The sequence below is a fragment of the Mesoplodon mirus genome (genome assembly GCF_964341445.2).
Source record: "Mesoplodon mirus genome assembly, chromosome: 5".
In the NCBI taxonomy this organism is placed as follows: Eukaryota; Metazoa; Chordata; class Mammalia; order Artiodactyla; family Ziphiidae; genus Mesoplodon; species Mesoplodon mirus.
The window spans coordinates 120,131,317-120,156,469 of record NC_138980.1 but is presented as its reverse complement, the minus strand read 5'-3'; the positions used below and the strand labels follow the sequence as shown (position 1 = coordinate 120,156,469).

The 25,153-nt window shown below is 37.6% G+C and overlaps 1 protein-coding gene across 1 annotated transcript in view; it reads left to right on the top strand.

The window, feature by feature from the left end:
• The window catches only part of MSH3 (mutS homolog 3), a gene marked incomplete at its 5' end in the record, with an annotated part of 184,343 nt that overhangs the window by 77,810 nt on the left and 81,380 nt on the right, over nt 1–25,153 (top strand). Inside the window, 2 exon segments of the mRNA XM_082624087.1 lie at nt 10,279–10,411; nt 24,394–24,581. Coding sequence (XP_082480213.1) covers nt 10,279–10,411; nt 24,394–24,581 — 321 coding nt within the window.

The following is a 25,153-nucleotide window of genomic DNA, read 5'->3' as shown; positions in this document are numbered from 1 at the left end:
GATTATTTAAATGTATCACACATTTATTCAATATCTGTAGTGAGGTTGTAAAGAACACTGAATTTTGTCAATTGCAAACATTATGCAATTTTGCTCCCATAGTACAGTATTCTGAAAAATCTTTCATCTCCCTTACCTTTGAAAAACATTCTGGATTGTATCTGTCCAGGTGAAGGTATTTATGCAAAATGTTAGATTAATTTTAGGGATGAAAAGGAAACATATTTTTTTAAAAAAAGAAAGGGAAATGTTTTGGTAGAAAGGAGCAGACGTCCAAATCTAAGAGTTGAGGAAAGAAGAGTAGCCAAGGTGGGAAGAGGGAAGTGCTGAGGCTTGAGAGGTGAGGTCTGTTCCTCTGTAAACTAGTCTCTATGTGGGGGGAAGCAGAAGATGAAAACTCAAGAGGATCATATGAGTGGAAAGAAAATGGCAGAAAGGGAAACCAGGGTCTAACTGTGCTGCATTTTTCTTCTGTGTTATCTCTGTTCTTTCAGCTGTCCTCAGAGCTGGTTACTGCTTCTATTTTGTAGATGAGAAAAACTGACACTTAGGTTCATTAACCGAGATCATCCAGCAAAGCACATAGGGCCATGTCTGAAAGCACAGTTTTGGAGTTAATGAGACACTTGAGCTTGAGTTCTGATTCCCTCATTCAGTTGTGTCACTTGGGTCAAGTTATGAACTTTTGTACACCTCAGTTTCTTTACCTGTAAAATGGGAATTGCATTACTTACCCCATAGTGGTGTTGTGAGGACCAAATAAGATGGTACATATAAAGGATTACTGTGGTTCCTGGCATCAGTTGTGCAGTCAAGAAGATAGCTGTGAGCTTTGTGATACCAAAAAATTGTAAGCAACCTAGTTATTAGTAGGGGAATGGAAAAATAGTTATCTGGTCATACATTAGAATATTATATGGCAGTTAAAATGAATGACTCAAGTCTACATGTTTCAATGTGGATAAATCTCATAAAAACAATGTTATAAAAGAATACATAGGGCTTCCCTGGTGGCGCAGTGGTTGAGAGTCCGCCTGCCAACGCAGGGGACACGGGTTCATGCCCTGGTCCGGGAAGATCCCACATGCCACGGAGTGGCTGGGCCCGTGAGCTATGGCCGCTGAGCCTGCGTGTCCGGAGCCTGTGCTCCGCAACGGGAGAAGCCACAACAGTGAGAGGCCCACGTACCACTAAAAAAAAAAAAAAAAAAAAAAAGAATACATAGAGCACAATAACCATTTATCTGAACTTTGTAACACATTTGTGTTGTTTAGGGGTTCAGACATAAGTGGTAGAAATATAAAAACAGGAAGTGGAAAGGATATTTACTAACATCAGGAAAATGGTCACTTCTGGGAAGGGAGGAAAGGGAAAGAAATGCAGCTGGGGTAGTGTTTTATGTGTGTTTGCAATGTTTTATTCTTAAAAGTAAATAATATAGAGAATATAATACACACACACACACACACACACACACGAAATTTTTAAATGGTACTTCTACCACCCCTTCACCACCATCCTGATCAGGTGAAAGTGAGATTCAAACCCAAGCCCATCTCTCTGGAAAGCCCATGTTAGACTTGAGAGCATCTGTTTTCCACCACATCTTGTTTTAGAAAGATGGGAAGACAGTCATAAGATGACCTGGCTGGGGGGCTTCCAGTGGTTACAGGAAGGAGGCTGGGTGCCCATGATGTCAGTTGTCCAGTATCTGTCCTGGTCAGTTCTCCTGAATCTGGTACTTCCCTGTATTTTATCTTTTGCCTATAGCTATAGTCAGAATCGTGAGGAGAATTTTCAAGGACCACTGGTAAAGAGGTAGAGCCTTTGTGTGAGTCCCTTTTCAGAATGAGGCAACTATTAGCATTTGAGGACTGTCATTGTATGTGGTTGGGCTTGGATCACAGCCTTTCTCTTTTATTTAATACTTTAACTTGACTAAGTCCTGGGAATTTAGGAAGCTCAACTTTCTGTTCTGATTGACCAAGTGCACATTAACACTTAGTAGTATAAGATAGTTATTTTAAACTTATTTATTTATTTTTGGCTGTGTTGGGTCTTCGTTGCTGCTTGCATTTATTTATTTTTGGCTGTGTTGGGTCTTCGTTGCTGCTTGCGGGCTTACCCTAGTTGCGGTGAGCGGAGGCTACTCTTTGTTGTGGTGCATGAGCTTCTCACTGCATTGGCTTCTTTTGCTGCGGAGCATGGACTCTGGGCACACCGGCTTCAGTAGTTGTGGCACGCAGGCTCAGTAGTTGTGGCTTGCAGGCTCTAGAGTGCAGGCTCAGTAGTTGTGGCGCATGGGCTTAGTAGCTCCGTGGCATGTGGGATCTTCCTGGACCAGAGATCGAACCCATGTCCCTTGCATTGGCAGGCAGATTCTTAGCCACTGTGCCACCAGGGAAGTCCCAGATAGTTATTATTAATTTTGTATTATTTAGTGTCAATGACAGTGTTCCTACTCTCAAGGAGTTTCTAATCTAATTTGGTCAAGGTGTAATCTAGTGAGAAGTAGATGCAAGTGATGGAAGCTTTTATACCTAAAATAAAATGCTTGTGACTCACTGTATTGCTCAATAACATAATTAGAACAAATGAAGAATACTTTTATAATTCAAGTTAGATTTTTATAAAACTGCTTAAGAGAATTAAGCATGCTAAGTTTATTATTGGCATTTAAATCACACCAATATTTAAGCAGATTGAAAATTGTTGGTTTTAGGAAATAGGTCCTTGACTAGATTTTTGTGTAATTTTCTAAAGTACATTTTAGTGATAGTTAATTTTCTTGAATAATTAAATGACTTTTATTTTGGTAAACCCATATGTTTAGAGTATTAATATTTGTATGTCTAATTTATAGCCCTGGCCTAAATGACAAAGTAATAGAACATTATATATTTGCTCCACTTAACATTTAGTTTATATTAGCAAAGCTAAGTGCCATTTTAACTCTATGGAACTTCCTGTAATTAACTACACGAGGAGGCCCTATTTATTCTTTGTGGTTTCCCATGTTCCATGAGCCTGCCAACAGATGTTCACCTGTGGTGACTCTGCTCTTACTCAGCCCAGTGAGACACACTACTTCTCATAAATGGGAAGGAAGAGTGGTGGGTGAAACAGAACTGGGAGCTGTGACTGATTGATGTTGACGCCATGCCTCTTTTCCTTTGCTGTGTGGATGCGAGCGAGAGCAGAGAAGGGGACTGCTGCCACCAAGAAAAAAGTGACCCTAAATGCCTCTTACCCAAATGTCTGCCCTGTTATTGCATATGGATTAACCAGCATCTTTTGGGATGCAGTCTATTCAGGAACCTGTAGCTGGTCTCTGCTTTGTTCTATAGTTGCCAAGTTTCCAAGAGTTCTTAACCACAGGCCCACCTTCACTCAGGTTTGTTATTCTGATTTGTTTTATCTCTGTGGTCTGGCAATTTCTAAGTTGTGAAATTTATTTAAAATTGTCCCATTGTGCTTTATGGTTCCTGGCGAAGGCAAATACAGGTCCTCCCTGAAGGGATACACTCTCATCTAGGCCTCCTAGGAATCTCAAAGAGCAAGTTCTGCTGTAAGCTCATAAACCGTAATTACAAAAGACGTGGAGAAACAAGTAATCATGAGTTGAGTCAGCAGAAATTATAAACAGTAGACTTAGAATCCCAAGACCTTCAAATAAGGGGATTATAAAGATAAATATTGAACCACCAAGTTAAAAGAAACACAAAAGATAATAAAAACATAAGCACAGAACAAAAATACCATCAAAATCATCAGGCTGATTTTTTAAGAAGTACATACAACTTTTAGAAACGGTGGGTGGGTTTAGACCAGAATAGATGCAATATCTGAAATCCAAGATGATATCTGAAGAAATTACCTAGAGTGTAGCACAGAGAGACAGTGTGATCAGAGATAGAAGAGATTGAAAGACAAATCAAGTCTAACATAATCCTCATCAGATTTCCAGTAGAAGAAAATGAGAATAGGAAAAGAGAGACAATATTCAAAGAGATAGAAGATGAGAGTTTCTCATATTTCATGAAAGATGTGACTCCTTAGGTTTAGAAAGCACAGTTGAATCATAGGGCAATTGAAAACAAACAAGAAACCCACATTTTGCTAAATCATGATGAAACTACACATGACACTGAATCAGAGATAAAAATCCTATAGAGAGCAAGAGAGCAAAGAAAGATCACCTGTAAAGTAATGGAAATTATATAACTGATTTGATTTCTAATTTCTCTACCTGTTCTGTTCTTCATCTGCTTTCTTTTGACAATGTCTTTTGAATTTATTGAGTATTTTTTATCATTCAGCCCCACACCCCACAAAGCTTGGTAGTTTTTATGTCTCTTCCTGTTGTCTGTTGTTTCTATTGATTCTTACTCATCTCATTTCTTTTTATGCTTGAATGCTGGTTATATTATTTAGAAATTTTATTTTTAAGAATAAAGTGAGAGAGCAGCACTATTTACAATAGCCAAGACATGGAAACAACCCAAGTGCCCATCATCAGACAATTGGCTTAAGAAGATGTGGTATATATATATATGCAATGGAATATTACTCAGCCATAAAAAAGAGTGAAATAATGCCATTTGCAGCAATACGATTGGACCTAGGGAATATTATACTTAGTGAAAGTCAGAGAAAGACAAATACTATATGGTATCACTTATATGTGGAATCTAAAGATAATACAAATAAATCTATATATAAAGCAGAAACAGACTCACAGACATAGAAAACAAACTTATGGTTAACAAAGGGGAAGGGGAGGGAGGGAGGGAGGGACAAATTAGGAGTATGAGATTAACAGATACAAACTACTATACATAAAAATAGATAAACTGTATATATAGCAAAGGGAATTATATTCAATACCTTATAATAACTTATAATGGAATATAATCTGAAAAAAATGAAACACTTTGCTGTACATCTGAAACTAACACAATATGGTAAATCAACTATACTCCAATAAAAATAAATAAATAAATAAATAACACGAGAGCTAAGATGAAGGTGTCTTTTCCCAAAGAAGATTTTCATTTGCTTCTGCCAGATTCTCAGTGATACTTCCAGTCTGGGACATCTTAATTCAAGTTCAGTGTTTGACATGTTTCAGTTCACCCAAATGATGCTCACCTACTCTACAAGTTTACCCTTACTATGAGGCCAGCTTATTTTTACAGCAGATTCTTCTGGCATATGTTTTTAGTGCAAAAGTGGTTTTGACTGCTGGATTATTTCTTTGGGTTCTTGCTTTCTTTTAGATTTTGGTATAGTTTTTCCTTACATTTTGTTAGTCCTTTGATGCTTTCATGAACGTATTTTATGTTTTGTTTGGCTTTTTGAATTGTCCTCAGTGGGAGGGATGGTCTGAAAATACCCATTCCCATTATCATCAAAAACAGAAATCATATTCATGCTCTTTTCAAAGACTCAGATTTGTGACCTGAACCAATAATGGAAGGTAGCTGTCAGAAAATTGTTCTGTTTAATATTCTGAAAAGGGTGAATTGTCTCTTGGTAAAATCCTGCCTCATTTGAACATGAGTAATAAAAATCCTTAAAAACTTGGGTGATTTACAATTTGCAACAAAGTAAATATTGAGAATAGCTCTTTAGAATGTAATTTCATAAATAAAATAAACTCTTTCATGATCTATAAGGTTTTGAGCATGATATTTGCACTCTCCATCTTCTGTTTTTGCAATTGGTGCTTTATAAGCACTCAGTAATTGTTCATTGAATGAATGAGTGAATAGTGTGTGTGAAAGGCAAAGCTAGGTGGATTCAAATAATGATGGTTAGGCCCTAGGAGAAGGCCTGTGATTCATGTTTCTACCAGAAAGTTGTTTAGGTAGTTGGTTTAGCCATATCGCATGAGTAATGTGTTAATGTCTGAATTTAATTTACGCATTTTATATCATCTGTCTTTAGAGCTAACCTTTCAGTAAAAAATCAGAACAAACAACAACAACAAAAAACCTCTCCCCAGTAGTTTATTTCTTTCCTCCCCAAATAACCTGATGTTAGAATTATAGAGGCATCTCCACAAATAGCAACCAGCAGGTACAGACTGATCACATGTCCTTACTATGGCAGTAGCTATAGGTGATACACTGTGTTTCTGAGTGACAGCCACATACAACAGATATTAACGTCATCACTCAGTTCATTTTCAAACGTGCAGGACTCCAGCGACACCCACATTTACTCGTTGGATCTTTGGTGGTAAAGAAGAATATTTGTCATCCCCAGGACCTCACATTCATTGTTTTTTGTCATATGGAATGAAATGAATGACTCAGGTGTCCTCTTTTCATTTGTTTAGAATGTATCATGTGGTACGATCAATTGTAGAATACCACAGGGCATCTTGGAATAATATCTTTATCCTCATTTAATTGACAGTGCTATTTCCTGTTTTGTTGATCTCTCTCATTGACTGTACCAAAATAATTGTTTTCTGTTCTGGTGGTCTGACCTATTATTTTATTACGGTTATTTAGAAAGTCTTATACCTGCTAATTAAAGAACAGTTCTAAGATACACCATTTTATTTCAAAAACTTGATTAGAAGTCATTTTTTATTGATTTGCATTCTGATCTGCTTATAGGAGATAAAAGTAGAAGTATAGCTGCCCCAGTGATGAGAAATTCGTGGTGGTAAACAGTGCCTCACCCTCTCCCCGTCTCCCCCTCTCCCTGCCCGTGTTAGACATCTGTAGTTGGTTATGGCGTTCTTTCTCAATGTACCTGCTAACCAATCGTAGCACAGTACTTCAGGGCACTACTACCAGTCAGATGTAGCGCTTGAGGTGCCAGAACTAGCCTTCCTTGTGTAATCCTTTCCTGTTCACTTTGCACAAAACACCTTTTTGCATATCTATGCCTAAAGGCTTGTCTACACATAGTTATTTCCAAGCTTATGTTTTGGGTGCTGTTTCTCCCTCCCCTGAGCTGTTCTCTGTGATGCCTACCAAACAAATTTCATAACCAAATAAAGATCTCTGTAATAATAATGGTGGTAACAACTAACATGTATTGAGTAGTTACTATGTACCAGGCACTGTGCTAAGTGCTTAATGTGTGTTATTTCATTGAATTCTTGTAACAACTCTATGAGTTAGGGACCATTATTATTTCCATTTTATAGATGGAGAAAATAGGGCAAGTCTAAATTACTGGTAAATGGAAGAGCCTGGATTTGAACTGAGGTCATTTACGTTTTCAGCCCAAATTCTTAACCTCTGAGCTGTTACCTCCCTAACAAGTGAAGGCTGGGTTAATGTGAAAGTGATTCATAGTGAACAGGCTTTTGTCCGGGCTGTCACAAGGCTAAAAAAAGCTACTACCTTTCTATTTTCCAAGAAAGTATTTTTTTAAAAGTCTTTTGGAAGACTTCATAAATATGATTTAGGTTTTTATTAACCTCTTTTGCTTTTATCTTTCCATACTTCAGACAACCTTTATAATTTTTGAGGGAGTAGCTATCTGGCTGTCTTTTATACATTCACAGATGGCATTATTTTATCTGTCCTCGTACCATCTGCAGCATCAACTTAGTCTGTTTCAATTGGTGTCATCTTTCATTGGTGCAGGAGTGAGTTATTAAAATAAAACTTTATATTTGTATAGCATTTGGGGTAAACGTTGTGATAAAATAAATCAATGTTTTACCCTAACAATCTTACGCAAAGAAAATTTAATTTTTTATTTTTCACCTCATCTTGATTTATTTTATATGTAGTCTTTGAAATTCAGTTGACTCAAATTCAACAGCTACTTATTGAGCACGTATCGTGATCTCAGAACTATGGGACTGAAGAAATGATCCCCATTCTCACCAAGCTTACTGTCTAGCGGTAAAGATAGTAGAGAAGTAAATACAGTTGTAAGTTCCACTATGGAAAGAAAACAGAGGGTTGTATGGAAAAGGATGGCAAAGGATGAAATATAGTCTAGTGAGTCTAGAAAGCCCTTTCAGAGGAAGGGTGAGAAGGAGTTTGCCAAAGTGGAAGCTGGTAGGCAGTAGGAAAGGGGAAAGGAGTCTTCAAGGCAGAGTGAGGAGCAGATGATAAAGCCCTGATGTCAGAGAACTTGGAGTGACCGAGATGTTGGGAGAAGTTCAGTCCAGCTGGAACTTAGAGTGAAAGGAAGAGAGTGACAGGTGATCTGAGACGAGACTTGCGAGATAAGCAGGGATCAGTTGTCTTATAGGTCAGTTAAGGATTCTGGATTTGAATCTAAGATTAAAGGCAGGTCATTGATGAGCTTAAGGCAGAGGTATGGCATGAACAGGTTTGGGTTCTAGGAAGACCACTCGGGCTACGGTGTGGAGAATGGATTGGAAAAAGGGACAGAAGTGCGCATGGGGTGGAAAGTTAGGAGGCTGAGTTGGTAGAACATTTCTCTTTGTGAGAAATGATTTTTACTTAGACTAGGGTAGTGGCAGTAGACATGGAAAGAACTGAATAGATTTAAGAGGCCATCCCATTGAGAATGGAAGAATCAGCCTGGGTGTCTACAAAGCTCTGGCTTGTTCTATTTTGTCATGCTAAACCAAATGCCTGTTCTACATAGCGGAGGATGAGCCAGAGAAAAAATGGAACAAAAATGAGACCTGGGGACTTCCCTGGTCGTCCAGTGGTTAAGACTCTGGGCTCCCAATGCAGTGGGCCTGGGTTTGATCCCTAGTCAGGGAACTAAAGATCCCGCATACCGCAACTAAGACCCGGTGTAGCCAAATAAATATTTTTTTGAAAAATGAGACCTGAAGTTAGTATCTTGTTTTGTGAACAGGCATGACTTCACAGGATAGTTATAAGGATAACAAAGATAAAAGGACTCAATTAATTGTGAAATACTCAATAGTTATCTAGTCAGGATTCTGATATAAGGTTTGCCCTTCACATCAGTGTATATGATATCAACAGAACTTTGATAGATGTGTATTCAACAGCTAATGGCCCCATTTCCCCCCAAATGTCAGTTCATTCTTTCATTTGCTTGCTTGTTTGTTCATTCATTGATCCAAAAAGCATTTACTAAAGGCCCGTTTTCTACTAGATATGTTTACTTATTGCAGTCTTTTCACATATGGCCATCATACCTAGTGTAGGCCTTTGACGTGTATAGGTGCTGGATGGGCCTTATCTCATTTAGGACACATTTGGTCAGGCTTCCATGTTGAGTTGACAGAGTCTCACCATTTCTCCCCAAGTGGCCCATCACTTTGGGTGTAGCCATTCATAAAATCCTGCAGCCCTGGCCTCCCATGTCTCCTGATGTTTTTCCTCTGCACTTTCCTTTTTGTTTTTTTGGCTGTCTTGTATGGCATGCGGGATCTTAGTTCCCTGACCAGGGATCGAAACCCGTGCCCCCTGCAGTGGAAGCGTGGAGTCTTAACCACTGGACCGCCAGGGAAGTCCCATCCTCTGCACTTTCTATTGCTGCTCCCAGTCTTTGCCCAGGCTCAGTGTGCCTAGTCCCATTTCAGTCGAACACTTGATCAATTCAACCACCACCACCAAGTATTCTCTCAAAAAAGTTGGTTAGCTGAAAGAATTGCTTTTTGATTGAGATGGTCCGTCCTTTCAGTCAGAGTAGGAAATTCATTTGCCCACTGTAGACCCATTTTATTAGCCAGGTAATACAAGCAATGGTAGCAAGTAAATTTTCAATCTCAGTTGTTTAAATACAATACAAGTTTATTTTTTGCTAATGAAACGTTCATTTGGTAGCAGATGTGGGAGTGGGGGGTTTTTTGCTCTACTCACACACCCATGCTGATGGAGTCAGCAGGTGAAGGGCTCACAGAATTGCCCTGGACTCAACATCCAGTTGGCAAAGGGGGAAAGAGTGAATGTGAAAGATCACAGGAGGTTTTATGGGCCAGGGCTAAAAGTGGCATAATCATTCCTACCCACATTTCACTGGCTAGAACTTGGGTACACGGCCATACCTCACTGCAGGGGAGGCTGGGAAGTGTAGTCTGTGTGTTTGCTCTGGAGGAAGGAAAACGTAAGGAGCCAGTCTCTGCTGGCTAGTTAATGAATAGCCATCTAGTTAATGACTTTCCTTGTCTGGTACCTGCTCTTCGATTTCGATGATAAGGGGCATAGAAGGGCCAGAGGTATGGAGGAAGAGTCTCCTTTGTTCTTTTCTGAGTGGCTGCTCTCTCACAGTGCTGGGCATTAGAGTGGGAAATGTCTGCAGTCTGAGTTTCTAACATATCTGATAATTGCCATTACTCTGTTCTCACAGGGAGATAAATGCTCGACTTGATGCTGTATCTGAAGTTCTCCATTCAGAATCCAGTGTGTTTGGCCAGATAGAAAATCATCTACGTAAATTGCCTGACATTGAAAGAGGACTCTGTAGCATTTATCACAAAAAAGTAAGTGTGATAGAAATCGAATCTTTTAAAACTGATAATGTTTTTCAGCTTGAGGTGCAAATGGGAAACATCTCAGAGCTTTATTTTTATTTTATTTTGTAAAATCTTTCAGATAACATGAGAGAATCCTTAGAGATTTTAATTGCACAAACTGAGATTATTCCAGTTTTTGCATTGTAAATAGTAAAAGTTTGCCCACTTTTGTTAACTATAGCAATACATAGAGGCCCTTCTGTTATAATACAGGATGTTCTCCTGTTTCAACCTCAAAGTATGGGCCATCATCAAAATAGGAAATTTACTTAGACCATCTACGTTTAGAAAGAGGTGCCTTATTTCTTTTGACCTCAGAACAACTTCTTATTTGACTTAACCAAAGGAGAAATCTGCTAGTAAAATATTTGTGGTGGTATTAATATGCAGACAAGTTTGGATATTGAGGGTAAGTAAAAAGCATTCCTTTGATTTTCATCACTTAAGCTTTACAGTTTGTCATAACAGTAACAAGTGAGGTTTGTTAGAGAAATAATTTGCTTTATCTTCAAAATATGCCTAAAATTTTTAAAAATTTTCAGTTATATTTATAATTGTTTAACTTTTTATAGTGTCTTACCTACTGCAGAAGTCACTCACATACATTAGACTCTTTGTTCCTTGTAAAAAAAAATTTGGTGAGGTTGAGAAGGTTTAGCACCTTCTTACTGGTGGGAAATTATGTATATTGCTGTCTTTATGTAATGCTACAACAGCTTGCATTACCTTGACTAAATGATGATGCTAAGAAGAGGGTTAGTAACTTGTTACTAAGTGACAGAATTCATATTTAAATGAGGGTCCTTGATTGGGTTTTAGTGGCTTACATTTTTGGACATTACCATTTTTGATGTAGTAGCAGTTTTGAATACCATTGCATTTTTTTCCCTGGTTGTCCCTACATAAGCAAATTTTATTTTTTGCCCAAATGTAAACCCTTGCCAATTTAATAATTTTATTGTAGAACTTTTTTTATGTGCCCAAACTTTAGTTGTGACCAATTTTTCACGAGTCTTTACTTTTTTTAGGCCTTTTCCCCCACAAAGTTTTACTAGAATAATAACTACTGCTTCCAAGAATACTTGCAGTGCCCAAGAGGACTTACGTAACTGTTCCATATGCTTCAGCTACATTTGAAAAGAAAGAACAAGTTGAAATTGGGAAATACTAATCCCTAGGGAAAAAATGTGTCCATTGGTTATGGGGTTGGCGGCATCTGTTGTACCATTGCTTGGTGCACTGTGTTGTTGTTTTGCTGCCAATAGTAGAGGCTGCCCTGGTAGTTGAAAGTCTTATGGTTGACTCTTTTGAGATTACAGAATGGATGTCAAACCATTTGTTACTTTGTTTTCGACCTTGACCCAGTGGCTGACAATCAGGGCTTATAACCGTTCGTCAAGCAACAGATCTCCAAACACATTGCCTTCACTACTTGAAAGGATTCACTGACAGATGTTAGAGGTTTTTGTTTTTCTCAAAAGAAAATAGGAGCAAAGCTGAAAAAATTATCAATTGCTAATCAGAAGAGCTGAATCAAAGTATCCACGGCATCAAAATGGATGCTGTGATTTCTGTTATGCCTTCCTGCCTCTCTTTAAACTGTACTTTAATATTTGCATTTCATAAAGTTTGTGTACTTATAAAAGTTTTAAAACTCTGGTAAATGTCAGAATCTAGTTCTTTTTTAAATTGAGGTATAATTGATAAACAATGTTATTTTAGTTTCAGGTATCAATATATAACATAAGGATTCGATGTGTATATATATGTGTGTGTGTATATATATATATATATATATATATATATATATATATTGCAGAATGATCACCACAGTAAGTCTGATTAACATCCTTTACCATTGCATAGTTACAAAGTTTTTTTTGTTTTCTCTTGATGAGAACTTTTAAAATCTACTCTCTTAGCAACTTACAAATACTTTTCGACCATCTTCACTCATTTTGCCCACACAACCACCCCCTGCAACCACTAATGTGTGCTCTGTATCTATGAATTCGGGTTTTCTGTTTTTGTTTTTGTTTTTAGATTCCACATATGATGGAATATGATCCTTTTAAAAGTAACCAACAGGCAGAGTAGGAATGACTTTTTAGAGTTTCAAACTATACTAAAGGAACTTGTGACTCACTCAGAAGCTGTTCCTTGTTGCTGTTTTAGTGTTTACACAAGAATGTGCCTAAAGATTGATTTGAAAAGCGAAGATTAGAAATGATTTGGTAACAGACCAACTTTAGGAAGTCTGAATGCTTTAAAGCAAATTTTTGCTTTAAATTAGTTAGCTGGCTCTTGGAACATTACCATCAAACACATGTCTGTTCTTTATCATTAGATTACTCTAAATAAGCTTCTGCTGTATGCACCAAATGGTGAGTGATATCCTGGGTACAGATTGTGCCAATTATGTGAAATTCAGAAAATGGTAAGGAACACGCTTTGGATGTTGTGGAAGTGGTAGGCCTAGGCCATCTGGCTGTGTGGAAAGTGTCGTGGAATAGGCACAAATAGGTATTTTTATGATGATAATAATAGAGGATACCAAGTGGGCCGACTCTTAAATAAAATAAGCATTTCTTTTGATAGTAAGACTTCACATTTAAATCTTAGAAAATAGTGGTAGTCATAGGAATTCATATTAACTGCTCAATAACTATTTTGTAAGAAAATGATACATAAGTGCTAACGGTGGTGAATACATTTAAAGAATTATAGCACTTAGTAAATGTTGAAAGGAGAGTGTTTCCAGAATTTTGTAGGCGAGAATAGTTTCATAACTAGACTGGTAGAAGCCCAAAGCCATGTTTTCAGTACGGAGCTTAGTCTGGGGTTCTTCCAGTCCTGTGATGACCTGCCTCTGCACTTGGGCATGTGTTCTCAAGCTCTTCCACAGAGAAGGTTGCTGCCAGAAATGGGGTTGAACATGAGAGACTCCAGGAGCAACTGTTTTACCCTTATCCTCAGCTTCCTTGCAGCTCCATTGAGCCATTTTGCTTAAGAGGTTTGAGAGCAACCTGCCATGGGCACTTAGGACTTGATTGCAAGCACTTCTGGTTTTCACCTTGCTGTTGCTGACTTAAACTTTGTATCATACCTGAATGTGAACCATCAATCCCCTTTTTTGCTTATCAAATTACAATAATTACAAGACATTATTATTCAGAAATTCTATTGAAAATGTTAATTTTTGCTCTTTTATTAGAATGTACTATTAAGTGACTCTAGGTCAATTCTAGGCTGTAAATTAATTCTAGGCTGCACACTTATACAAACAGTGCAGCTTCCTGTATGTATCTTTCCCAGAAAGCCATGGCCTTTCTGGAGAAAAGGTGCTTTATGATGCTTTTTTTTTTTTTTTTTTTTTTTTTTTTTGCGGTACGCGGGCCTCTCACTGCTGTGGCCTCTCCCATTGCGGAGCACAGGTTCCAGACACGCAGGCTCAGCGGCCATGGCTCACGGGCCCAGCCGTTCCGCGGCATGTGGGATCTTCCTGGACCAGGGCACGAACCTGCGTCCCCTGCATCGGCAGGCGGACTCTCAACCACTGCGCCACCAGGGAAGCCCTGTGATGCATTTTGAACTCAGCTTTTGTTGAGTTGGACCTAACTTTCTTTTTTTTCTTTTTGCATAATTTACTTCATTCCTTGTAGTTAATTATTATCTTTCTAAATACGTTCTTAGCATTCATCCATTTATATATATATGTGTATATATATATATATATACTATTTATGTTGTGTACTTATCATTAACTCAAACTTACGTTGTCCTCTCATTTCCAGATATTTATTTTCATCAAATATTCTGTTAATTTCATTTTCTTGAGCCTTCCTACCTGATCCAACCTGGACTGGTTGCCCTGCTATACCTGTTGAGTAGCTACTTCTTAGATTCCCTTTATTTCCCTTGAATTGAATCTTCTGTTTTCTGTATTCCATGACTTCCTCTTGGTTTATTCCTTCATTTTAGTAGAGTACGTTCTCTAGAAGCATCCTGAGAAAGGGCACTGGAAGTAAGTTTTGAAACCTAGTTGTCTGGAAATGTCTTTTTTCTTTTACTCTCACATTTGATTGGTAGTTTGGTTGGGTATAAAAATCCTAAGCTATAAATTATTTTCCTTTAGAATTTTGTGTTACTTCATTGTCTTCTTCTACTATTGTTGTTAAACAGTCTGAAGTCATACTGGTTCCTGATTCTTTGTGTTACTTTTTGTTGTTGTTGTTCTTTTTTTTCTCTCCTTCTGGAAACGGAAGATTCTCTCTGTCTCCAGTGTTTTAAAATTTCATGATAATTTGCCATGATTTGGTTCTGTTTTAATTCATTGTATTGGGCCCTTTCAAGCTGGCAACCAAGTTCTGGGAAATTTGGAAGTACAATTCTAAATTCAAAATTATTATTTTTTTTATTGATTTTTATTGATTATAGTTGATTTACAATGTGTTAATTTCTGCTGTACAACAAGGTGATTCAGATATGTGTGTGTATGTATATATATATGTATGTATATATATACATATACACACATTCTTTTTTTAATATATTCTTTTCCATTATGGTCTATAACAGGATACTGAATATAGTTCTCTGTGCTATACAGTAGGACCTTGTTGTTTATCCGTTCCATATATAATAGCTTACATCTGCTAACCCCAACCTCCCACTCCACCCTTCCCCCAACCCCCTCCCTCTTGGCAACCACAAGTCTATTCTCTATGTCTGTGAGTCTGTTTCTGTTTCATAGATAGGTTCATTTGTGTCATATTTTAGATTCCACATATAAGTGATAATCATATGGTATTTGTCTTTCTCTTTCTGACTTCCTTCACTTAGTATGATAATCTCTAAGTCCATCCATGTTGCTGCAAATGGCATTATTTCATTCTTTTTTTATGGCTGAGTAGTAGTCCACTGTATATATGTAACACATCTCTGAATTATTTTTTGATGATTTCTTTCTTTCTGCAGCTCTATTATTTGAGTTGATTGAATCTTCTGGACTGATTATTGAACTTTCTTTTGTATTTCCATCTCTTTACACTTTTGCTTTACCTTCTTGGAAATTTTATCACGTTGATCTTCTGCCTCTTTTGTTGCATTTTTCATTTCTACTCTGATAGTTTAAGTTCTAAAAATTTTTGGTTGTTTTCTTGTTCTCTGAACGTTTCTTTTTTTAAAAAACAACATGCCATTCTTACTTCATGATTCACTGTTTATTTCAATACTCTTATTTCAATATTCTCTGTTTAACTGCGGATATTGTTAACATTTTTTTTTAGAAGATTTCTTCTACCTGTATAGGCTCTATTTCTTCTAGTATTTGTTCGTCCATTAATTGATTGTTTGTTTTAGTTTTTGGATTTCATGTTAGAATTTTTAATCTGTCTGATCATTTTTAAAGAGTGGGGAACTAAAATGCTGATAGCAAGGTCTGTGTAGTTGAATGTGGCTTGCAAATTATAAGGTGAACTGTAGCGTGAACTCAATGGTCCATTTATTGGGGGAACTCCTGGTATATGCTATCTTTAAAATTTTCCTCTTGGGCTTGTGAGATTCCCCAGGGACTCTTTCAGTTTTCTGACTGCTAATGTTCTGGGAGCTCAATGAGGACAGCTGGGAATCTCAGCATTCAGTTTGTACTCATTCCTTTAATCCCTTGCTCTTGGTGGTACTCTCATCCTTCACTGTTCCTGAAGCTGCTTCACACACCCTTTACCTTCTCCAGAGAAGAAAACTACAGTTGACCCTTGGACAGCATGGATTTGAACTGTGTGGGTCCTCTTATAGCAGATTTGTTTCAATAAATATGTACTACAGTACTACATAATCCATGGTTGGTTGAATCCATGGATGTAGAAACACAGATATGCAGGGCTGACTGTAAAGTTATATTCAGATTTTTGACTGTGTGAAGGGTTGGCACCCCTAACCTCCACATTGTTCAAGGGTCTTATGTAGGGTAGAAAATGGTGGTTGTTTAGTAGCATATAGAGGAATAGGGGATTGAGGGATTTAATTGCTGCTTAATTCACTTTCAACCAGTTGTTTTCTCCCCTCCCAACTCCCCTACCCCCAGCTTCCACTTCCACTTTGTGCCACCAGTTCCTGAGTCTTAGGATTCTGGGTATAACTCAAGTGGGGTCCTACTTTTTCTCATAGCTGCTTAAGATTCAAATACCTTGAGGCTTCTAAGTCAATTACTGTTAGTCCATTTTCTTCGTAGCTTCTAAGGGGTTGTTGCTGTTGTTTTTTCTCCTAATTATTCTTGAGGTTTCATGACTTTTAAAACAATCTTGGTCTGTAGCTTCAAGACAGAGTGAAATTAGATGCACATGTTTAGCCCATACTCTTTATCCCAAGCTCCAAAAGTAAAAATTATTCACATTCGAAGATGGAGTAGAAGGACGTGTGCTCACTCCCTCTTGTGAGAGCACCGGAATCACAACTAACTGCTGAACAGTCATCGACAGAAAGGCACTGGAACTCACCAAAAAACATACCCCACATTCCAAAGACAAAGGAGAAAGCACAATGAGACGGTAGGAGGGGTGCAATCACAGTAAAATCAAATCCCATTACTGCTGGGTGGGCGATTCACAAACTGGAGAACAATTATACCACAGAAGTCCACCCACTGGAGTGAAGAGTCTGAGCCCCATGTCAGCCTTCCCAACCTGGGGTCTGGCAATGGGAGGAGGAATCCCCAGAGAACTGGACTTCAGAGGCCAGTGGGATTTGATTGAAGGACTTCGACAGGACTGGGGGTCAACAGAGACTCCACTCTTGGAGGGCACACACAAAGTAGTGTGTGCACCAGGACCCAGGGGGAAGGAGCAGTGACCCCACAGGAGATTGAACCAGATCTACCTGCTAGTGTTGGAGGGTCTTCTGCAGAGGCGGGGAGTGGCTCACCGCCGGGAAAGGACACTGGTAGCAGAGGTTCTGGGAAGTACTCATTGGTATGAGCCCTCCCAGAGTCCGCCATTAGCCCCACCAAAGAGCCTGTAGCCTCCAGTACTGGGTCACCTCAGGCCAAACAATCAACAGGGAGGAAACACAGGCCCACCCATCAGCAGACAGGCAGATTAAAGTTTTACTGAGCTCTGCCCACCAGAGCAACACACATTTCTACCCACTAGTCCCTCCCATCAGGAAGCTTGCACAGGCCTCTTAGATAGCCTCATCCACCAGAGGGCAGACAGCAGAAGCAAGAAGAACTACAGTCCTGCAGCCCACGGAATAAAAACCACAATCACAGAAAGATAGACAAAATGAAAAGGCAGAGAACTATGTACCAGATGAGAGAACAAGATAAAACCCCAGAAAAACAACTAAATGAAGTGGAGATAGGCAACTTTCCTGAAAAAGAATTCAGAATAATGATAGTGAAGATGATCCAGGACCTCGGAAAAAGAATGGAGGCAAAGATCAAGAAGATGCAAGAAATGTTTAACAAACACCTAGAAGAATTAAAGAACAAACACCTAGAAGAATTAAAGAACAAACAAACAGAGATGAACAATACAATAACTGAAATGAAAAATGCACTAGAAGGAATCAGTAGCAGAATAACTGAGGCAGCAGAATGGATAAGTGACCTGTAAGACAGAATGGTGGAATTCACTGCTGCAGAACAGAATAAAGAAAAATGAATGAAAAGAAATGAAGACAGCCTAAGAGACCTCTGGGACAATATTAAATTCACCAACATTCGCATTATAGGGGTCCCAGAAGGAGAAGAGAGAGAGAAATGATACGAGAAAATGTTTGAAGAGATTATAGTCGAAAACTTCCCTAAACTGGAAAAGGAAATAGCCAACCACGTCCAGGAAGCACAGTGAGTCCCAGGTAGGATAAAGCCAAGGAGAAACACACTGAGACACATAGTAATCAAATTGACAAAAATTAAAGAAAAAGAGAAATTATTAAAAGCAACAAAGGAAAAACAACAAATAACACACAGGGGAACTCCCATAAGGTTAACAGCTGATTTCTCAGCAGAAACTCTGCAAGCCAGAAGGGAGTGGTACGATATATTTAAAATGATGAAAGGGAAGAACCTACAACCAAGATTACTGTACCCAGCAAGGAGCTCATTCAGATTCAGTGGAGAAATCAAAAGCTTTACAGACAAGCAAAAGCTAAGAGAATTCAGCACCAACCCCCAAACCAGCTCTACAACAAATGCTAAAGGAACGTCTCTAAGCGGGAAACACAAGAGAAGAAAAGGACCTAAAAACCAAATCCAAAATAATTATGAAAATGATAATAGGAACATACATGTCAATAATTACCTTAAATGTGAATGGATTTAAATGCCCTAACCAAAAGATACAGACGGGCTAAATGGATAGAAAAACAAGATCCATATATATGCAGTCTACAAGACACCCACTTCAGACCTAGGCACACATACAGACTGAAAGTGAGGGGATGGAAAAAGATATTCCATGCAAATGACAATCAAAAGAAACCTGGGGGCTTCCCTGGTGGCGCAGTGGTTGGGAGTCCACCTGCCGATTCAGGGGACGCAGGTTCATGCCCCGGTCCAGGAGGATCCTACATTCTGCGGAGCGGCTGGGCCCGTGAGCCATGGCTGCTGAGCCTGCATATCCGGAGCCTGTGCTCCACAACGGGAGAGGCCACAGCAGTGAGAGGCCTGCGTACCGCAAAAAAAAAAAAAAAAAAAAAAAAAAAAACCTGAAGTAGCAGTATGCAGATAAAATAGACTTTAAAATTAACAATGTTACAAGACAAGGAAGGACACTACATAATGATCAAGGGATCAATCTAAGAAGACATAACAATTGTAAATATATATGCACCCAACAAAGGAGCACCTCAATACATAAGGCAAATGCTAACAGCTATAAAAGAGGAAATTGACAGTAACACAGTAATAGTGGGGGAATTTAACACCTCACTTACGCCAATGGACAGATCATCCAGACAGAAAGTTAATAAGGAAACACAAGCTTTAAATGACACAATAGAACAAATAGATTTAATTGATATTTATAGGACATCCCATCTGAAAACAGCAGATTACACTTTCTTCTCAAGTGCACACGGAACGTGCTTCAGGATAGATCACATCATGGGTCACAAATCAAGCCTCCGTGAATTTAAGAAAATTGAAATCATATCAAGCGTCTTTTCTGACCACAACACAATGAGATTAGAAATAAATTACAGGTAAAAAATCATGCAAAATGCAAACACATGGAGGCCAAACAATATGCTACTAAATAACAAAGAGATCACTGAAGAAATCAAAGAGGAAATCAAAAAATACCTAGAGAGAAATGACAACGAAAATATAACGATCCAAAGCCTATGGGATGCTGCAAAAGCAGTTCTAACGGGGAAGTTTATAGCAATACAATCCTCCCTTAAGAAACAAGAAAAATTTCAAATAAAAAATCTAACTTTACACCTAAAGGAACTAGAGAAAGAAGAATAAAAAAACCTCAAGTTAGTAGAAGGAAAGAAATCACAAAGATCAGAGCAGAAATAAATGAAATAGAGACAAAGAAAACAATAGCAAACAAAGATCAATAAAACTAGAAGTTGGTTTTTTATTTTTATTTTTTTTGTGGTATGCGGGCCTCTCACTGTTGTGGCCTCTCCCGTTGCAGAGCACAGGCTCCGGACGCTCAGGCTCAGCGGCCATGGCTTACAGGCCCAGCTGTTCCGTGGCATGTGGGATCTTCCCGCACCGGGGCACAAACCCTTGTCACCTGCATCGGCAGGTGGACTCTCCACCACTGCACCTTCAGGGAAGCCCTAAAAGTTGGTTCTTTGAGAAGATAAACAAAATTGATAAACCTTTAGCCAGACTCATCAAGAAAAAGAGGGAGAGGACTAAATCTATAAAATTAGAAATGAAAAAGAAGTCAAGAGACAGATACCACAGAAATACAAAGCATCCTAAGAGACTACTACAAGCAACTCTATGCCAATAAAATGGACAACCTGGAAGAAATGGACAAATTCTTAGAAAAGTATAATCTTCCAAGAGTGAACCAGGAAGAAATAGAAAATATGAACAGACCAATCACAAGTAATGAAATTGAAACTGTGATTAAAAATCTTCCAGCAAACAAAAGTCCAGGCCCAGATGGCTTCACAGGTGAATGCTATCAAACATTTAGAGAAGAGCTAACACCCATTCTTCTCAAACTCTTCCAAAAAATTGCAGAGGAAGGAACACTCCCAAACTCTTTCTATGAGGCCACCATCACCCTGATACCAAAATCAGACAAAGATATGACCAAAAAAAGAAAATTACACACCAATATCATTGATGAATATGGATGCAAAAATCCTCAATAAAATACTAGCAGACATAATCCAACAACACATTTAAAGGATCCCAGGGATGCAAGCCTTCTTCAGTATATGCAAATTAGTTAATGTGATACACAATGTTAACAAATTGAAGAATAAAAACCATATGATCATCTCAGTAGATGCAGAAAAAGCTTTTGACAAAATTCAACACACATTTATGATAAAAGCTCTCCAGAAAGTGGGCATTGAGGGAACCTACCTCAACATAATAAAGGCCATATACGACAAACCCACAGCAAACATCATTCTCAATGGTGAAAAACTAAAAGCATTTCCTCTAAGATCAGGAACAAGACAAGGATGTTCACTCTCGCTACTCTTACTCAACTTAGTTTTGGAAGTCCTACCCATGGCAATCAGAGAAGAAAAAGAAATAAAAGGAATATAAATTAGAAAAGAAGAAGTAAAACTGTCACTGTTTTCAGATGACATGATACTATACATAGAAAATCCTAAAGATGCCACTGGAAAACGAGTAGAGCTAATCAATGAATTTGGTAAAGTTGCAGGATATAAAATTAATGCACAGAAATCTCTTGCATTCCTGTATATTAACAAGGAAAAATTTGAAAGAGAATTTAAGAAAACAATCCCATTCACCATTACAACAAGAAGAATAAAATACCTAGGAATAAACCTACCTAAGGAGATAAAAGACCTATATTCAGAAAACTGTAACACTGATGAAAGAAATCAAAGATGACACAAACAGGTGGAGAGATATATCATGTTCTTGGATTGGAAGAATCAATATTGTGAAAATGACTGTACTACTAAAAGCAATTCACAGATTCAGTGCAATCCCTATCAAAATACCAATGGTATTTTTCACAGAAGTAGAACAAAAAATCTTACAGTTTCTATGGAAACACAAAAGACCCCAAATAGCCAAAGTGATCTTGAGAAAAAAAACGGAGCTGGAGGAATCAGACTCCCTGGCTTCAGACTATACTACAAAGCTACAGTAATCAAGACAATATGATACTGGCACAAAAACAAATATAGATCAATCGAACTGCATAGAAAGCCCAGAGATAAACCCACGCACCGATGGTCAACTTATCTCTGACAAAGGAGGCAAGGATATACAATGGAGAAAAAAACAGTCTCTTCAATAAGTGGTGCTGGGAAAACTGGACAGCTACATGTAAAACAATGAAATTAGAACACTCCCGTAACACCATACACAAAAATAAACTCAAAATGGATTAAAACTTAAATGTAAGACCGGACACTGTAAAACTCTTGGAGGAAAACGTGGGAAGAACACTCTGACATAAATCACAGCTGGATCTTTTCTGACCCACCTCCCAGAGTAATGGAAATAAAAACAAAAATAAACAAATGGGATATAATGAAACTTAAAAGTTTTTGCACAGCAAACGAACCTATAAACAAGACGAAAAGACAGCCCTCAGAATGGGAGAAAATATTTGCAAACAAATCAACGGACAAAGGATTAATCTCCAAAATATATAAACAGCTCATGCAGCTCAACATCAAAAAAATAAACAACCGAATCCGAAAATGGGCAGAAGACCTAAATAGACATTTCTCCAAAGAAGACATACAGGTGGCCAAGAGGCACATGAAAAGCTGCTCAACATCACTAATTATTAGAGAAATGCAAATCAAAGCTACAATGAGGTAATACCTCACACTAGTTAGAATCGACATCATCAGAAAATCTACAAACAATAAATGCTGGAGAGGGTGTGGAGAAAAGGGAACCCTCCTGCATTGTTGGTGGGAATGTAAATTGATACAGCCACTATGGAGAACAGTATGGAGGTTCCTTAAAAAACTAAAAATAGAATTACCGTATGACCCAACAATCCTACTGCTGGGCATATACCCATAGAAAACCATAATTCAAAAAGACACATGCACCTCAGTGTTCATTGCAACACTATTTATAACGGCCAGGTCATGGAAGCAACCAAAACGCCAATCGATAGACAAATGGATAAAGAAGATGTGGTACACATATACAATGGAATATTACTCAGCCAGAAAAAGGAACAAAATTGGGTCATTTGTAGAGACGTGGATGAACCTGCAGACTGTCATACAGAGTGAAGTAAGTCAGAAAGAGAAAAATAAATATTGTATATTAACGCATATATGTGGAATCTAGAAAAATGGTACAGATAAAGAGTTTGCAATGCAGAAATAGAGACACAGATATAGAGAACAAATGTATGGACACCAAGGGGGGAAAGTGGCCGGGGTGGTGGTGGGATGAATTGGAAGACTGGGTTTGACATACGTACACTAATATGTATAAAATAGATAACTAATAAGAGCCTGATATGTAGCACAGGGAGCTCCAATTCACTGTACAGTAGAAAGTAACACAACATTGTAAAGCAACTATACACCCCTGAAAAAATTATTCACGTTCATGTTACAAAATTACATACAACAGTATACAGGAGTGTAAAATAAAAGAGTAAAAGTCTCCCTTTACCACCCTCCTGCATATCGACTACCCAGAGGTAACTAGAGAAAGTTACATGTGTACTTCCCAGAAATTTTCAATTTATACTTTTATTTCTGTAGAATAATATATATAGTTTAAAGAATCACAAATGAAATTTTACTGTGTAAATACATGTATGGTATATAGTGTAAACATATACTATGTATATTTAATATGTTGAAACTACAGAGTTCCATATCAACCTGCACATCAGTATTTACAGATGTCTAAGTTTTTTTAACTGTTTTATAGTATCACATTGAATGAGTTTTTCCTAATATCTCAGTTGCTGGATACTTGTTTCTTATTCATCTTTTTAATATTATTACCAACAGTGCTACTATAAAGATTCAGATACACAGGTTTTTTTACTACTTGTGAAAAATAATTTTAGTTAAATTCTTTAAAATGGAATTATTTAGTCAAAGGGTATATACACTCTTTATTTTAAATATATGCCAAATTGCTCTTCAAGAAAGTTATGCCTCTACTAGTAGTATATAAAAGTGTCATTTTTCACACTCTGTTACTTAGCTATTATCATACTTTAAAATCTTTGACATTCTGATGAGTGAAAAATGCTATCTTGTCATTTTAATTTGCTTATCCTAATTATATGTGACATTAATCATGTGCTTATTGGACATTTTTTTCTATGAGCTTCATATTCTGTTCATTTAGCCACTATTATTTGGATTATTCATCTTTTCCATGTCAATTTGTAAAACTTCATATACTTGAGAGAATTTTGCCCTTTATCTCTTAAATGTTTTGCAGATATTTTCTCAGAATTATTCTTTATATTTGCGACATTGTTTACTGTATTTTTGTTATATGGTCAACATATTTTAAAATGAAAAAATACTGAACAAGTATTGGCTTTCCTATCCTTGACTCAAATTATTTTCTTTATAGCTTGAAAATATTATAAAGTACTTACACTATTAACATTTAGGACATATCAACAAAAGCTTTATTTCAATTAACTAATTTATACAGTAAATTAAAATTTTCTTTTATTCTGATTCTACCTTTAAAACGACCACAAACTAAATTTCATTTTCACATATGTTATGCTATTTAGAAAAAATATTTCTATTTTCAGTGTTCTACACAAGAGTTCTTCCTGATTGTCAAAACTCTGTACCACCTGAAGTCAGAATTTCAAGCACTAATACCTGCTGTTAATTCCCATGTTCAGTCAGAGTTGCTCCAGACATTTATTTCAGAAATTCCTGAACTCCTCAGTCCAGTGGAGCATTACTTAAAGATTCTCAACGAACAAGCTGCCAAGTAAGTAGCAGACCCTTAGTTCTTCCTTTCTAGCAGTGAAAGTAATGTATTTGCCATTTGATGTGTGGATACTTAAGCTTCTATAGAAGTAATGAAAGAAGTTGCATGTAAAACTAGAAATGTGATCAGATACTAAAGGCTCTATATTACAGCTAGAAATAACACTTAGTGTTTAGGCAGTTCCGTCACACAGAACAAATGTGGTACTTCTCCAGGTATCAGGTGATGAAAAGATAAAGTCCAGGCCTAGCAAGTAGTAGCAGTTTATTAATCCAAAAATAGATGGCAGATGGCATCTTGTGCTTATTTGCTAGATATCCAGAGATCCTCTGCTTTATATTCAGAAACTGCAGAAGCAAAGTTATCCTCTAAGGAGTAGTCATTTTACAATTTATCCCACAAAGAACTCTAAGTATAAGAAAAAAGATTTGACAGTATTTACATTAGTGTTTATTTTCTGAATATACAGCAAATGTTGAATTTCATCTCTTGGTTTCACCATGGCAATCATGAACTTGCAAAACGAAAATAATGTTAGGGTAATTTTGTCTGTCTTCAAAGAAATTAAGAAA